Genomic DNA, 15,486 nt, shown 5'->3' with positions numbered 1-15,486 from the left:
TCAAGCTTTATTTCACCCAAATCATCGGGGATCATCTCATAGAGCAGATTCTGCTTCATAGAGTTGAGGGGGGGTGCAGGAGGCTGGTCTTCTAACATGCCGCACACTGAATACCAAGTGCCTGGCCCCTGCCTCTCAAACTTTCTGTACATTGGCGTCACTTTGGAAGTTTCGACAAATATTACCATCTGCCCCCTCTCACTCCGAGCTCCCTGTGAACTAGTGTGGGATATGGCCTGGTCATCTGGATTTTTAAAGCTTCCCAGATGATTCTTTTTTTTCTTTTTTGAGTCAGAGTCTTGCTTTGTCACCCAGGCTGGAGTGCAGTTGCGTGATCTCGGCTCACTGCAATCTCTGCCTCCTGGGTTCAAGTGATTCTCCTCCGTCAGCCTCCTGAGTAGCTGGGATTACAGGTGTGTGCCACCACGCCCGGCTAATTTTTGTATTTTTAGTAGAGATAGGGTTTCACCATGTTGGTCAGGCTGGTCTCAAACTCCTGACCTCGTGATCTACCCGCCTCAGCCTCCCAGAGTGCTGGACTTACAGGTGTGAGCCACTATGCCCGGCCCCCAGATGGCTTTTTTTTTTTTTTTTTTGAGACAGAGCCTCGCTCTGTCACCCAGGCTGGAGTGCAGTGGCGTGATCTCGGCTCACTGCAAGCTCTGCCTCCCGGGTTCACGCCATTCTCCTGCCTCAGCCTCTTGAGTAGCTGGGACTGCAGGCGCCTGCCACCACGCCCAGTTAATTTTTTTGTATTTTTAGTAGAGACGGGGTTTCACCATGTTAGCTAGGATGGTCTCAATCTCCTGAACTCGTGATCCGCCTGCCTCGGCCTCCCAAAGTGCTGGGATTACAGGTGCGAGCCACTATGCCCAGCCCCAGATGATTCCTAATGTGCAGCAAGGCTTGACAGCCGCTGGCCCGGGTCACTGCATTATTCCTGCCCGCCTCCACCTCCCCTCAGGGCAGCTTTGCTGTAGGAGAGCAGTAAAACTTAAAGGAATTTGCAGACACAGTGAGGAAGGGTGAGGAGCCGGGGAGTGGGTGGGAGGCACATCCCACTCTCAGTCAGCCTTGGGAGAGAGAACCCCAAAGGAATGAATGTAGGGTGCAGACGCTGAAGGAGAGGGGCCACTGAGACCCTGAGGCTGGCAGGAGGAGGGAGGGAGAGGCCCTGGGAGCTTTTCCAGCCAGAGGAGTGACCAGGAGAGCCGAAGCAGCTGGGTGGTCCAGCCTGGGTCTTTGGCTTCTTCCTTGACCCTGACTCTGTTAGGAGAAATAACTCTCCCTTCCCTACTTCAGCCCGTCCTGCCTCTGGTACCTGTACCAGCACACTGGCCCTGGCCTCCCAGGGTTGCAAGTAATTTATGTGCGTGCCTGCCCCTCCCGCAGACTGTGGGCTCTCCGTGGGCGGGGACCGTGTCTGATTCATCTCGGCCTCCTCCAGCCCCAGGCCTGGCTTGCTGGGGGCAGGAAAGGTGTGCAGAATTGAGCGCGCTCCTCGGGGTGCAGGGGAAATCGGGGCCTCTGTGCTGCTGGGTTCTCAGCACACAGTGAAGCCCGAGCCTCCTGGTGGTAATTGTGGAGGTAAATCTTGTCTGGTCTCCTCGCAAACACTTGGTGAGGCATTCCATAAATATGTCAGCAGAAGCATTAAAATTTGATGGCAGGCAGCGCAGGTCGGGACTAGCACTGCGACTTCCCAGCAAGGTATGACACCTTCACCCTCCGTCTCATTAGTCAGCGGCGGGACATTCAGGCCTCAGCGCTGAGCCCAGCCGAGCCAGGGGAGGTGATTTCTTCCAAGGAGGACCCCTGGCTGCTCTGAGGGACAGGCCAAGGTCTGGGCCACAGGAAAGTAAGTCATCGAAGAAGTTCCTGAAGGCCTTGGGAATGTGCCAGGAGGTTTGAGGGTCTCCAAGCTGGAGGGGGCTGGGCCAATTTTTGGAGGCTGGGAGCCAGTAATAGAGGCTGGGGGCTGGTTTTAGCTTTCCAGTCAGCCTTGTGGAAATGATCTATTTGCCCAAACACAGAAAAAGCCTCACAGAACATTTTTAAAAGGTATGGGATTGGATTCATAATTTTAACAAGCAAAGAGTCATTTGGGCAGAAATTGGAGGGAGGAAAACTATTCCTTAGTGGCAGAAAGACTGGAAACTAATCTTGTCTGTTTCCTACCCTGCCATTGTCCATTTGGGGAAACTGAGGCTAAGTGAACCTGGAAGGGACAGGTAGAGACGGAAGATCAGGGACTCGGACTCCTAGTTTGAGGCTTTCCTGACAATCAAGAATTTTAGGCATTTGTTGAAATATGAGAAAAACATCCTGAAATATAATTTTTCTCAAAAAAAAGGTCCCAATGTATCGGTTTTTGCAATAGACACACAAAGCATGTGCTATGTGCCAAGGATTGAGCTAAGTATCAAATAGCTCCTCACATTTGTATAATACTTTTTAATTCACAAAGGACTTTGAAATGCATCAATATTTAGTCCTCTGAGTGTTGTAATTACCATACTGCAAATTAGGAACTCAGGCTCAGAGATTCAGGAGACTTCTCCGAGGCTGCCCAGCTAAGTGGCTGCTGGGCTTTGGCCAGGACTGACTGGCTGCACACCCAGCGGCTTTCAACCACCTCCCAGTTACCAACACGGAGTGGCAGCCACTCCTGCCCTCAATGCCTGTGCAGAAAATCAGCGCTCCCCTTTCTACAATTATTTACAAAAACCATGACGTGGTTCAGAGCTGTCAGGAGTCTTGGGTTTATGGGCCAGTGTCCTACATTCTCAGCTGCCTTGTTGGGGAGCTGAAAGCAAGGACAGGCATGTCTTTGTGGCCCATTCCATGTCAGCACCATGTGCGTCCTGCTTACTGGCCTCTTGCTTGGAAGAAAGTGAGGACTCCCCTCCCTGAGGACACAGGCAGTACACTTTGACTCAACAATGCAGCCTGGGCTGGCAGGTGATGGGACAGATTTTGGTAAATGACAACATTTGAATGTCCTCAAGCCCACATTGCAGCCACTTCTTATAGGAAGCTCTCCTGGATACCCTAGCTAGAATGAATTTCCATTTCTACTCTGCTTCTGAATCCATCTTGCCTTTTGCTGGCACCCAAATGTCTAGTTTTGGGTCTAAGAATCCCCTTTAATGCAGGCAGTTCCCTGAGGACTGAAGCCTAGGTGCATTTTACTGAGTATGCCCTACTGGGGGCCTAGCTCTGAGCTCTGAATGGAGTAGGACCACAGTGGATGCTGAATTCAATGGAGTTACCAAAATACAGAGCATCACCAGTATATGAGTCTAAAAGTAAAACGTAGTCTCCAAATCAAAGCTTAAGATAAGTTTTCCCCAAATTTAGCAAAGGAGGACAGTGAAGAACTTTAGAAACTGGGGGAGAAATGTTACTTTCTACCATGCCCTAGCTTTTAAATCATTCATTCCAGCTCTGAAGTTGCTCCAGGTAGAACCATGGAAAATGTGTATGACTGCCTGTACAAACCCAGTTGAGGCTAGACACACGAGAACCTAGTGAGTTTATTTGACCCTTATCATGAATACGTGAGTTGGATTTTCCTGGGAATGCAATTCAATGTTATTCCTACTCAACTCTGCAGAACCTGGGGCCAAGTGGGTTAGGCCCTGGAATGGGGGCTTCTGACAACATTCTGGACGTTCAAAGAAACTCTTCAGGTTTCCAGGCCAAGCATATGTCAGTGGCCAAATGGATGCAGAGAAAAGGTGCTAAGGAAAAAACCTAGAGCCTTCCTATCTTTGTAATCCAGCTTCAGTCTGGTACTGCTCTTTTTTTGCTTCTCACTTTAGAAAATTTGTGTATTTTCAAGGTCAGGAGATCGAGACCATCCTGGCTAACACGATGAAACCCCATCTCTACTAAAAATACAAAAAATTAGCCAGGCGTGGCGGCATGCACCCGTAGTCCCAGCTGCTGGGGAGGCTGAGGCAGGAGAATGGCGTGAACCTAGGAGGCGGAGCTTGCAGTGAGCCGAGATCCCACCACTGCACTCCAGCCTGGGCGACAGGGCGAGACTCCGCCTAAAATAAAAAAAAAAAAAAAGAAAGAAAAAAGAAAAGTTGTGTCTTTTTATTTTAGCTTGTACTTTTGCGCTCTTTTGAAGTGAGCCGAACTGAGTGCTGTCATTATGTGGCAGGGGAGGCCTACAGAGGCCTGCGGGTGGGAGCTAAGCCACTCAGGAGAGCACCAGTGTCCCTTTTCACTCATGGGACCTGCACGGTGGTTCCTGCAGTAAACACAGCCCACTTCTCTTTTCTGTGCATTTTATTCCCTTTCTCTGCCTTTCTGTCTCCATGTTTCTAGCAAAGATCGGGACTGGTGTTTCACTGATTCTTTCTAGCATGGATTTCGCGAACTTTTCTGTTCTGTCTCTGAAAGGGGCTGGCTCAAGGAACATCTGCTGGGCACACTTAGTGCTCACTCAGTCTGCACTGGTATTGTGGGCAAGGCCCTGTGCTGGGGGCGGGGTTGCAGGGACCTGTCAGTCACAGATGGGCAGCCTTGGTTCCTGCAATTGAGGAGAAGCCAGACCCAACAGCAGGGGAAACAAGACAGGGTCACAGACAGCCCTGAATCTGTGTGCCCTGGGACATGGGCAGTGATAGACCCAGGGTTAGGGACTCAGGGATCAGTGGAGGACTGCTCTCAGCTGGGATGATTAATCCAGAAAGCCTTCCTGGAGGAGGTGGTATTTGAGCTGGGTCTTGACAAATAGGAGAATTGGATATGAGGAAGGGAAGGAAGGTGGTGTTTCGGATGAAGGAAACAGCATGAGAGATGGAAATGGCCCCGTGGAGTAGGTGTGCAGAACAACTGGTGGTGTGGTTGGCCTGGAATATGGCTTGTGGTGGGTGGGGGTGGAGTGGAGGATGTGGGCAGTGGGAGGTATGGCTGGGAAACTCCATGGGAACCAGCCCCTGAAGGGCCTTGGCCGCCACCAGGAGGTGTCTGGGGTGTTGATCTTCACAAAGTGCTACCTGTGGGCACTCCCAGGACAGGGCACTGCAGTACCCCCCTCCCCACCTCACGCATGCACACAAATCAGGTGTTATCTTGCACCCTAGTGAGGCTTCAGGGGGGTCATTTGTACATGCGCATTGTTTGCTTAGATGAGGGCAGGACAGGACAGAATTTTGGAATAAGACCACAGCAGCAGAGTGGATTAAACTTGGACCAGAGTTGTTAACAATGTGCCATGGCATAGCCAGGGATCTCAAATGAAAATGCCTGCAGGGGCCAGGCAGGTTACAGAAAGGTCAGTCTTGGAGGCAAGGACAACAGATCTAGATAGATGGAAGTCCTGTGGCTACTGATACCTGCCGCTTTCAAACACCAGGAGCCCATCAATTGTTTCCTCCTGGCCCCATGTGTCCCGAGGCCCCCAGCTCTTGCCTGTGATGGATGGCCAGCTGGTAGAGTCGGACCTGTGCCCTGTGACAGAGGCACCATGATGCAGCAGTGGAGTTTGTTTCCACTGAATTCCCTGAAGGATCCTTGGATTTGGGTTTTTGTAGTTGTAGACAACAGGAAGGGGACACAACAGCCTCTTCTTTACAGAGGACCACACTGAGGCCCAGAAAGGCCACTTGGCCACCGCACAGCTGGCAGGTGGCAGAGTCCTGGCCTCCACACCAGGCTCCCTGGGGCTCACCCAGGCCTGCCGTCCAGCTGTGGGGTCTGTGGCTCTCGGGAGAAACAGAAGTGAGACACGTTGTGCATTCTGCCCCTCATGCTCACCCTCTCTCTCGGTTTTTCTCTTCCCTCTGTTTTTCTGAAGGCCTTCGTGGCTGGCCTGAGCTGGTGGGAGAGAGGTTTTTCCCAGCAATGGATCGATGCGCGGCTGTTGGGGCTGACAGGCTGACCTTTACTGAGCTCGGGTTTTCATCTCCCTGTTGGGAGCCCAGGAAGGTCTTGCTGTGGAGAGAGGGATGGTGAGAAGCCTTGGCCTGCGAGGGGGTGAGGCTCGGCGTGGGTGCAGTGAAGACAGCTTCTGAGAGCTGAAAGCCCTTGGAGGTCACTTATTTCAATTTCTTCCAAACACATCACTTTTACAGATGAGAAAGCTGAGACTTGGTGAGAAATGACTTGCCCAGGGTCACTCTGAGAGGCTTTGACACAGCTCCAGAATCCAGTGTGTGTGTATGTGTATGTGTATACATCCAACATACATACATCTGTGTATTATAAATATTATACATGTTGTTACGTATACATACACATATACATTATATGCATGTGCACATGTATATCGGGAGTGTCTATACGTGTGTATTATGAAAGCCTGGCTGTGGCTACGTGTGATGCCGTGCCTACGTGTGATGCCGTGGCTACGTGTGATGCCGTGCCTACGTGTGATGCCGTGGCTACGTGTGATGCCGTGCCTACGTGTGATGCCGTGCCTACGTGTGATGCCGTGCCTACGCTCACTCTAGTCGTCAGCAATTTGGTCCCGCAACATCCCGGGTACTCGCCGATCCCTGAGCCACCGTGCACTTCATGCAGTTCTGCAAAGCCATGCAGAGGAGCTGAAGAAACCTCATGGTCCTTTTAAATTGTTTCTTCCTCCTCCTCCTCTGCAAAGATTTTCTCTAAGCCCAGTTTGAATCCTTCAGAAACAGAACTTGGCTGCGAAGTCACTTTGAAAGACTTTCTGTATGTTAATTGCAGCCGGCCAAGGTCTGGAGCAGAGGTGGGAGCCCACCATCTGCAGACGGGGTCGGCCCCCAGTGCGCTCTGCAAATCCCCGTCATCTGGCAGGTGTCGTTTTGGGTTAATTAAGAGCTATACTGAGCCCGTTTACCTGTCACTTCTGAGAATTTTAGGAAACTTTGACTTTCTTGCCATCTCTGAGCTTTGAGCGAAGGGGAAGCTGAAAACACCTCTGAATCTGGTGATGTTTCTGCCTCTGGGGTCTCCAGGACAGCTGCATTAAGTGCATCTTATCATAACCCCTTTTTAAACTTTTTATTTTAATCAGTGTTCTCTGGTTAGTGCATTGGTTTTTACAGTCACGTCTTCTATATTGGAAGACAGTACTGTTTGGGGGAAACCCACCATTTGTCTGAAATTTCTTAAGGCTCTGCTTTCTCTCTGCGTCTTTGAGGAAAGAGCATATATTCCTCTAGCTTTGTTCTGTGTAGTGGCTTTGGAGGAGCTTTGAATTTGCAGGTCAGGGGCTCTTTCACCCATTGGGGTTTGGGGCTGTCAGTGCTAACCTCAGAGTTCTATGTTCATGGGGGGATGACTCAGTTACACCCCCAGGTAGCTGGTTCTCAGTTGGTCAATAGGCCCCCTTCTTCAGTATGAGAGAATTTTCTCTCTGTGCTGTTGACAATGTTCTGTTAATATATCTTGGTAGGGGTTTGGGTCACACAGATCTATGCATTTGTCAAAACACAGCAATAGCACATTTAAGATTTGTGTGTTTCATTATGTGTAAATTTTGTATCCAAAGAAAAAACTTGTAAACAAATAATGAACTTCAGTTAATTATATGCATGCTGAAGTACTTAGGGGAAATCGTACTAATGTTTGCATTTACTTGGAAATGAAATACACATTAAGATGAAGGAAAGGCTAGAGGGATGGAGATCTATATGACAAGCAAGCGTAAGAAAATATTGGTGGTAGAATTAGGTGGTGGCTACATAGGTGTTCACTGTAACATTCTTTCAACTTTGCTGTATGTTTGAAAAGTTTCAAATACATCGGGGTGAAGGAGGGTGTGATGAGAAGATTTCCCTTTCCCCTGCTGGCCCAGCTCAACAAGGTGTTCCTTGGGATAGTGGGATCCCTGGGGTCTGGGAATATAGGCCAGGGTCCCAGGCCCTGCTCTGTTCCTGACTGGCTAGAAGACCCTGGGGATGGAAAGGTTGAGGGAACGTATCTCTAAAGTTCATCCCAGGCCTGATCATCTGTGACTATGAGTGATGGCACAGGTTGGTGAGGTTCAACATAAAATGAATTTGTTCCATGAAGGGAGGAAGAAGTGCATTGCTCGGGGTTAGGCAGAATGCTGGGAGTGACTGTCAGCCTTGAGATGCCCAGTGAGAAGCCATGTTCCTTCTGCCCCAGCCTGGGCTCCTCTGCTCCGTGTCCTCCTCACCGGGGTTGTTGTGAGGATGAGGTACCGTGGCCTCCGGAGCTGCTCCTTGACTGCCAGCATTCTGTTTCTAGTCTCACCATCATTATTTTTTCTCCGAAGGCTGCCATCCAGACAGTTCCCATGCAGTCCTCCCCTGCTGTCTTCCTGGCTGAGGACCTGCATGTGCCAGGCCTCTGCCAAGTCCCTTCTCCTTTCTGAGACTTGGTTTCCCAATCTGCAACACAAGGGCATGTTGACTATGTGGATCTCACCAATCCCCTCCGGTTCTGTCACTTCTGCAGCTCTGTATTTCTTTCTGTCACTGGGTTTCCTCTTCCCACCTGCCCAGGATCAAAGGGTGAAGGGGCAGGGGGAGGAGCTGGGATCAGAGGGCTTGGGTGGGGGCAGAATTTCTGAGTTTGTTCTCTCTCAATGAGAGAAGGTACCTAGTCCCCACCACACAGGGGTTTGCAAAGAGCATATGCAAACATGAAGTCATTTGATCTTCTCCATAGCTTAAGAAGTAGGGATTTTCCTTCCCTCCATTTTATAGATGAAGAAACTGAGACTCAACAGGTGAACGCATGTGCTCAAAGCCACATAGCTTGGAAGAGGAAGAGCCGGCCTGGAGCTTGGGTCTGTGTGACCTCAAAGGCCATTTTCTGTCTTCTCCTCCAATGTGGCCAGATCTGGGCAAGAGCAGAGAGCAGAGCATACCTTGGGTGTGGCCTGGAGCATGGCCTAGAAGGGGACCAGCCCTCTGTTCTTAATTCTGTCAACAGCAGCTGGAGAAGGGGAATCAGCCCAGATGCCTTGGAATCCCATCGTGGGCCATCTGCCCGCCCCTCCTCCCTGCCTTTGCTCATGCAGTTGCCTCCTCTGGCCCCACCATGCCTTTCTCTGATTCCAATAATCCCAACAGCTGGCCAGCATCACCTGGCACTTTGAAATCAAGGTAAAATGGATTCAAACCCTCATTTGCCACCTAGTGGGAAAATCCTATGTTCTCCTTAGGATTTCTGCCCCATTTCCAGGTGGAGGCTCACTTTCCAATGCTCACCTCAGGCCCAGGCTTCTCGGGACATTCTTCAGCCACTTTCTTTCATCTCAACCCTGCTGGCTCCTTCCTCTGATTTCCATGTGGGGAGAAAACACCTACCCGGCCATCCAAGGCATTTGAGTGTGAGTGAGCAGAAATGGCAGAGGTAGATCAAACACCCAACAGACAACTGAAAATGGGAATGTGGGCACCCCACTTCTTCAATGTTCTTCTACTCCCAGCCCCACCGAAAGCTATAAAATTACGTTTAGGGCCTCAGTTTGTTTTCAGAGGAGCCTCTTTCTTCTTCCATCTCCACCCAACATCCCCAGTCCCCTTGGCCTGGGGAAAAGGTAGTTTTGTTCTTCCAGTAACATTCTTTCACTTACTTCTTGCCAATCCTATGATGTAGGTGCTTTTATTTTGCCCCTATTCAAGATGAGGAGGCTCCGCCTGGAAGGTTCAATTGCTTGCCCGAGGCCACAAAACCAGTGAGCAGAGGGCCTGATGGCAGAGCGTGCTCTCAGCCCCGCCGCAGGAATGCCTGTGTCCACCACATGCCCACCTGCCTTCTGCCCCCACAGCACCATTTTGGGGCCCAGCTTACAGTGTCAACTGCAGGCCCAGTCCCATGAGGTTTTGGGTCCAGTCCTGTTTTCTCCCCAGGACTGCTTGCTCCTGGGGAGTGCCGATGAAGAAGATGGAGGCACGTGTTTTGTTGTTGAAAGAGTTCTTAGGGGTTTCCATGTGACCAACACTCCAGAGAGCGCCAGGAACCACCTCTGAGAACGGCCATGAGCTGTATGTCTCCCAGAGGCGGGTCTCACTGCCCACTGAGGGACAGCCACTCCGACGTAAGCTGGCACCTACCAGGACTCACAGCAGCTTTTCTACGAATACGTAAAGAAAAGTTTCCCAGTTCCAGGGGTTAGTATTTTTGACAGATGCCAAAAGTGTGGGTCAGTTAGAAGGAGGCGAAGGGCCCATGGTGTCCCTTGTGCTGGGCACGGTCATCTGAAAGGGGTTCATTGTGGGATCTTTGTCTTGGGCCTGTTGGCTGCACCTCTGGAGGCCGCAACAAAAGACAGAACCGGGGGTTTCATTTCCTTCCCCACGAACATCCTTCCTGCACATGAGGAACGTCATTTTGTGCCTAAGGATGCCACTGCCGTGTCATCTCCTGCCACTGCCGTGTCATCTCCCAGGTCCAGTCCCTCTTGCTTAGACTGTGGCCACAGCCACCTGGAGGGGCCCCCTGACTGCAGGCTGTCCTCCTCCAGCCTGTCCTCCAGATTCTGGCACTCACCAGTCTGAAGCCTTGGCTGATCCCAGCCCTAATGAGAGAAAAGCATTACACTCTCGCCCCACGCCTGCTCTGCCCTGCAGCTGCCTCTGTGGGGCCTCACGGAAGACTTGGCCATTCAGGGGCCATGTTCTGTCCAGACCCACTGCTGGACCTTTGCTTGTGCCTGGAATGCCTGCCTCTCTCTGCCATCAAAGTCCTACCCACCCTTCAAGGCCTGGTTCACGTGGTCCCTTCCACTCCCAGAAAGTGTTCCCAGGCCTTCTCTGGACTGGTGACTAAGGACCTGGCTTCTCCGTATCTCATGGGATGAGGGCTGCCTACACTCAGACAGCTTCCTGTGTGGCACTTCCGATAATCAGACATGATCCCAGAGTCCCCAGCAGGTGGCTGAACCAGGCTCTTGGTCAGCCTCATGACCCGTACATGGTGAAATGCCCCTTACCCACAGTGTATTGCTCTCATAGGGCAGGGGCCCCATATTGGGGGTGCCCACCACACTACCACTCTTAGCACACCAGGCAGGCCAGTCCCTGGTAAGCTCATTTCTCCCACCAAGGGGCAGGATGGTGTGGTGGGCAATGGAATAGGAGAAATTGGTTTGGATCCTGGCACATAGCAGGTGTCCAACACACCCCTGGCTATGGGTACTAATAACGGAGGAAGTGAGAGCCATCGCCTGAGTTAGAGAGTCTGCTCTGGAAGCGTGTGCCTGGTTGACCTAGGAGTCTCATTCATTCATTCATTCATTCATTCCACAAATAATTATTCCTGACTACTAGAGGCCAGGCCCTGTGCTAGAGGTTGGGATCAAGACTTGAACAGACAAAACTCCCTGCCCCCATGGAGCTTACATCCTAGTGGAAGAGGCAGATTATAATAAGATAAGCAGGATAAACAAGACAGGTTGGATTGTGATCAGCTCCATGGAGAAAAAAAAAGCAGGAAAGAGAGATGGGTGGAAGGAGCTTCCCTTTTAAACATGGTGATCAGGGAAGGCTTCCCTGTGCTACAGAGAGCTGGTGAGCAACCAGGGATTGTTCAGACACCCATTGTCTGCTGTGGACTGGGCATCAAGCTGGGGTGAGGGTGGCACACAGGCGCAGAGAGGAATCCAACAGACCTGCAGGGCCAAGCACGCCCATGCACAGAGGACTCCCTGCAGGTCAGGGCAAAGCCAGTGCTGCAGAACCACACGGGAGACTGGGGTTGGCAGAGGAGGGGTGGGAGAGGGGCTTCCCAGAGGAAGAGGTATCCAAGGACCTCTACACTCACCACTGTAAGGCTAGGAAGGTGGGGACAGGGTCAAGGATGGTGGGTGACACTGACTTAGGTACATCCTGTAAAGGAATTGGGAGCTGTTTATGGCCCTTTGCAGGAGCCAAAGCCAATCTGGGGATGGATAACATGTCCACAATGAACTAACTCCAGCCAGATGGACCTGAGACTTGCACTTTGTGGGGCTGGAGATCTGGGAGGCTTCCTGGAAGAAGTGGCCTTGGAGCTGGGCCAGGCAGCAGAGGCGATGCTAAACAAAGACGCAGAGGTGGCCTTTGCCACAGTAGCCCAATGCCATGGGCTCGGCACTGTCAAGAAGTGCCTCTGATAGGGCAGCTCCATGGGTGCTCAGAGTCCCGAGGGGAGGGCGCTGTCCCCGTCCACCAGCCTGCGCTTTCTCTCTACTCCCCCACCTGAGGAGCAGGAGGCTCCGTGGCGCTGATGGATATGCCGGGGCCGGGCGGCTGCAGCCCACTGTCACCAGGCTCTCCCTCTGCATGCCGGAACCTGACACCCTGACCACTGAGGCATAAAAAACAGAGAATTGGAAGGCTCAGCCTGTCAGGCTGGGAGTGGCCCCCAGAGAGGCCCGAGGAGGAGAGCGAGCATGCGTGTGTGTGTGTGTGTGTGTGTGTGTGTGTGGACATGCTCTGCCTGTGGTTGTGAGGTGCGGGGGAAGCCAGCTAGACCCAGGAGGTGGGAGTGGCTGGCCCCTCAGTCCTGCCTCGTTATTCCTGCCCCACCTGGCAGAGCCCCAGGGGCCCACCTCTAGGCTTGGGTTGTAGGGGAGAGAGCAGGCTCTTGGTTCCGGGTTCTGACTGGCCCCTTCTGGAATCTCTCACCCTTCGGCCCTTCGTAAGCATCCTTGTAGGGGATCATGGAGGCAGGCTTGGGCCACAGGTGGGCTCATGGGGCTATGTAACTCCCGTCACCTCCAGTAGGGAAGGGCTCCCATGCTGTGTACCCAGCAGCAGCCAGCTTTCCACGCCCTGTTCCAGGGCCTCTACTGAATACAGTCTGCTGGGTACTGGGCACCTGGCAATGAGTCCAGGCTGAAGCCTACTCTCTGGGATCCCCTAGCCATGGGGGAAGACAGGCAGGCCCTGCCAGCTACAAGACCAAGGCAGCAAGGTGGTAAGGGACAGAATTGTGAACTCTCCTCCTAGTGACCTAGCCACTAGTAAAGAGGCTCTCTTGGGACTGGCACCCAGAGCCCAGGGAAGTGCCAGAGGCAGGCATTACTGCTCCATGAGCACCTGGCCAGAATGAACCATGCTCGGGTCCCACCATGCCCCACAATGCTCATCACACCCTGGCACACCCCACAGCTCCTGCCCAAGCACGCCCACAGCTGCCAACAGCTGCCCCCTCCCCAGTGGCCAGAAGGCCCCAACCACTCCCTCTTCTGTGCTCCCCTAGCCCTTTGGCTTGTCATTTCATTTCAGCACAGTTCTGTCTGCCTCCTCCAGGCAGAGGGCCTGGGTTTGTGTCTCATCTCCCTGATGAGACTGAGGCCCCAGGGACAGCCCCTGCCTTCACAGCACAGAGGGCCAGGCTAGGGTTGAGGTTACTTTTGGGTTCTCTGTCCAGAGCCACTCAGGAGCAGGGGGAGGCTAGAACTGAGCCCATTCTGGGGTCCTGGATTGGCTTCACTCAGGGATGAGAACGAAGCAGTCTGCAGCCTTGAACTTCGCAAGGTGTATCAAGACCATTTTGTGAGACGACCTGGGCATCAGCCTTTTCATATGTAAAATGGGCCAATGGCCCCAAGGAACATCTGGCACATGGGGCCATGGAATGACATGGGAGTTCCATGGTACACATGTGAGAGTCTACTGTTCACTCCCACTGATAAGGAGGAGAAATACAGACAATGCCAGCGACAGCTGCCCACTCCATAACGATGTGGACCCGACTTGCTTTTGTTGGTTACGAAAGCGCCTGCAACTCATGGAAGAGGCAAATGCCATTGGCAACCAGGCTGGCTGGGACCCAAGGCCTTTTCTGAACTGGATTTGACGTTTGGTTCCTGTTTCTCTCTCCACCCACCATACACAGGGAGTGAGTTTTCCGGGAGTCCCTACAGCCACCCTCAGTATTCCTCGTACAACGACTCCTGGAGGTTCCCCAACCCGGGGCTGCTTGGTGAGTACTGGCAGAGGCCCTGCAGGGCCCTTGGGCCATCGGCTACCCCATCCAGGCCTCCTCATTGGCCTGGGTCCCTCGACATCCTGAGGTCTGGTCACTGAGGTGGGTGGGTACCTTGCCCAGACACATGGAGTATAGGTGTTTTCATGGGGGCCTTAGGGCAGTAAATACTGCTCCAGCCCTACTCATGCCCTCCTCCCTCCCCCAGATGCTTTGGTGTGTTAGGAAAAATGGCACAGAAGGGAAACAGAGGAGAAAAGGGGCATTGAAGGAGAAAGAGGAAGGTAGGAAAAGTGCCTACCTGTGAGTAACTTGTATTTCTTAAGCATCATGACATATTCAGGCGAGAACTCTCTAAATAAGTGTCAGTAGGATACCAACTTGAATTGATTGGTAGTGGCTGCCTGGAGACCTTCTTGATAAAGACCTTGATACCCAGTGATTGATTAGTGATGTCTGCATGGACATCACCAGAGCCGGCTCTGTTAGAACCTGGTTGCCTGTGGCTGGAGGTCTGACAAAGCATGCCACTTAGGGCTCAGCTGGTGCCCACCCTCTGCTCAAGCCTTGGATTGGCAGAGTATCCATGACTGGTGGCACTCTGATCTGTGAACATCATCAAGATTTGGGCCACTGCAAAGACCATGCAAGACTAACTCAGCCTTCTAAAGGCCAAGGGGAGCCTTCTGTTTTGTTGGACTGACCTTACATGAAACCAGCTAGTGAGTGCCAGTTGGAGCTAAAGGTTCTGGGACATGAAGTAGAGGCATGGGCTCAAAGATGTCACTCACCTTCTAGGAGGTGGAGCTGGCCAATCAGCCTGCAGGCAGCAATGTGGAGCCCTCCCCCAGCAGTCAGCTAAGAATTTTCTACTTAGAGCAGTGAAAGGTCAGACATAGAAGGGCCCTCTGAGACCACCCAGGTTTATCTGCCCAGCTTAACAAGACCTCCTTAAAGAAGAACCTTTTAATTCCTTGGATCCTTAATTATTTCAGGACTGAGAAACAGGCTTCTTCAGAAAAGTCATAACCTGGTGTCTTCAAACTCAAGCTGCCAAGCCATAGGTCTGTGAAAAAGGCCATGTAATCTCAGCCTTGACCCCTTCCCAAGCCTGATTTGGTGGCTAGGACAGACACACAGTATGGAAACCACTTCTCTCTTGCTACTACCATTCTATGCACTTGGGGCCTTGGGCTGTCCAAAGGATTTTGGTGTGTCATGCATGACTTGGGGATTCAATAAGAAACAATTCCCGTTAGTGCTGCAGGTCCCTGTGCAAGGAGATTTCAAGCCTTGCAGAAGACTCCTAGCTTCTTCTTATTTGTGGTCTCCAAGAGCAGCAGAATCTGCAGATTGATATCTTCTCAGACTCCTTTTTTGGTTTTGGTCAAAATTAGTTCTAAGTATCGAATGAAGATATCCGCTTACCTAATGTTTTTTTCTTAAATGGACTATTTGAGTTGACCCAGACGTCAGTCTCAGGAAACAGGAGGCATGGGCTAGCTGTGGGCTCCCTGAACCAGTGTCTTCCGCAGGGGTGGGGGTAGGGAGATGAGTCTTGAGGAGCAAACCTGGGAGTCCTTCCCAGGAAATCTGCCT

General features: G+C 51.9%; 1 protein-coding gene across 4 annotated transcripts in view; it reads left to right on the top strand.

Annotated features, from left to right (window-relative positions):
* PAX5 (paired box 5) overlaps positions 1-15,486 on the top strand; it is a 199,635-nt gene that overhangs the window by 172,387 nt on the left and 11,762 nt on the right. For 3 of the 4 annotated variants that reach the window (XM_032164173.2, XM_032164170.2, XM_032164171.2), the window contains one exon: positions 13,798-13,884. The exons of the other annotated variant lie outside the window; for it this stretch is intronic. In XM_032164173.2, coding sequence (XP_032020064.1) covers positions 13,798-13,884 — 87 coding nt within the window. The remainder of the gene's footprint in view (positions 1-13,797; positions 13,885-15,486) is intronic. 4 annotated transcript variants of the gene reach the window in all.

This window comes from Hylobates moloch, unplaced genomic scaffold (genome assembly GCF_009828535.3).
Source record: "Hylobates moloch isolate HMO894 unplaced genomic scaffold, HMol_V3 SCAFFOLD_10, whole genome shotgun sequence".
Classification (NCBI taxonomy): Eukaryota; Metazoa; Chordata; class Mammalia; order Primates; family Hylobatidae; genus Hylobates; species Hylobates moloch.
Note: the sequence above shows the minus strand (reverse complement) of the source record. Positions and strands in the feature narration are given on the sequence as shown.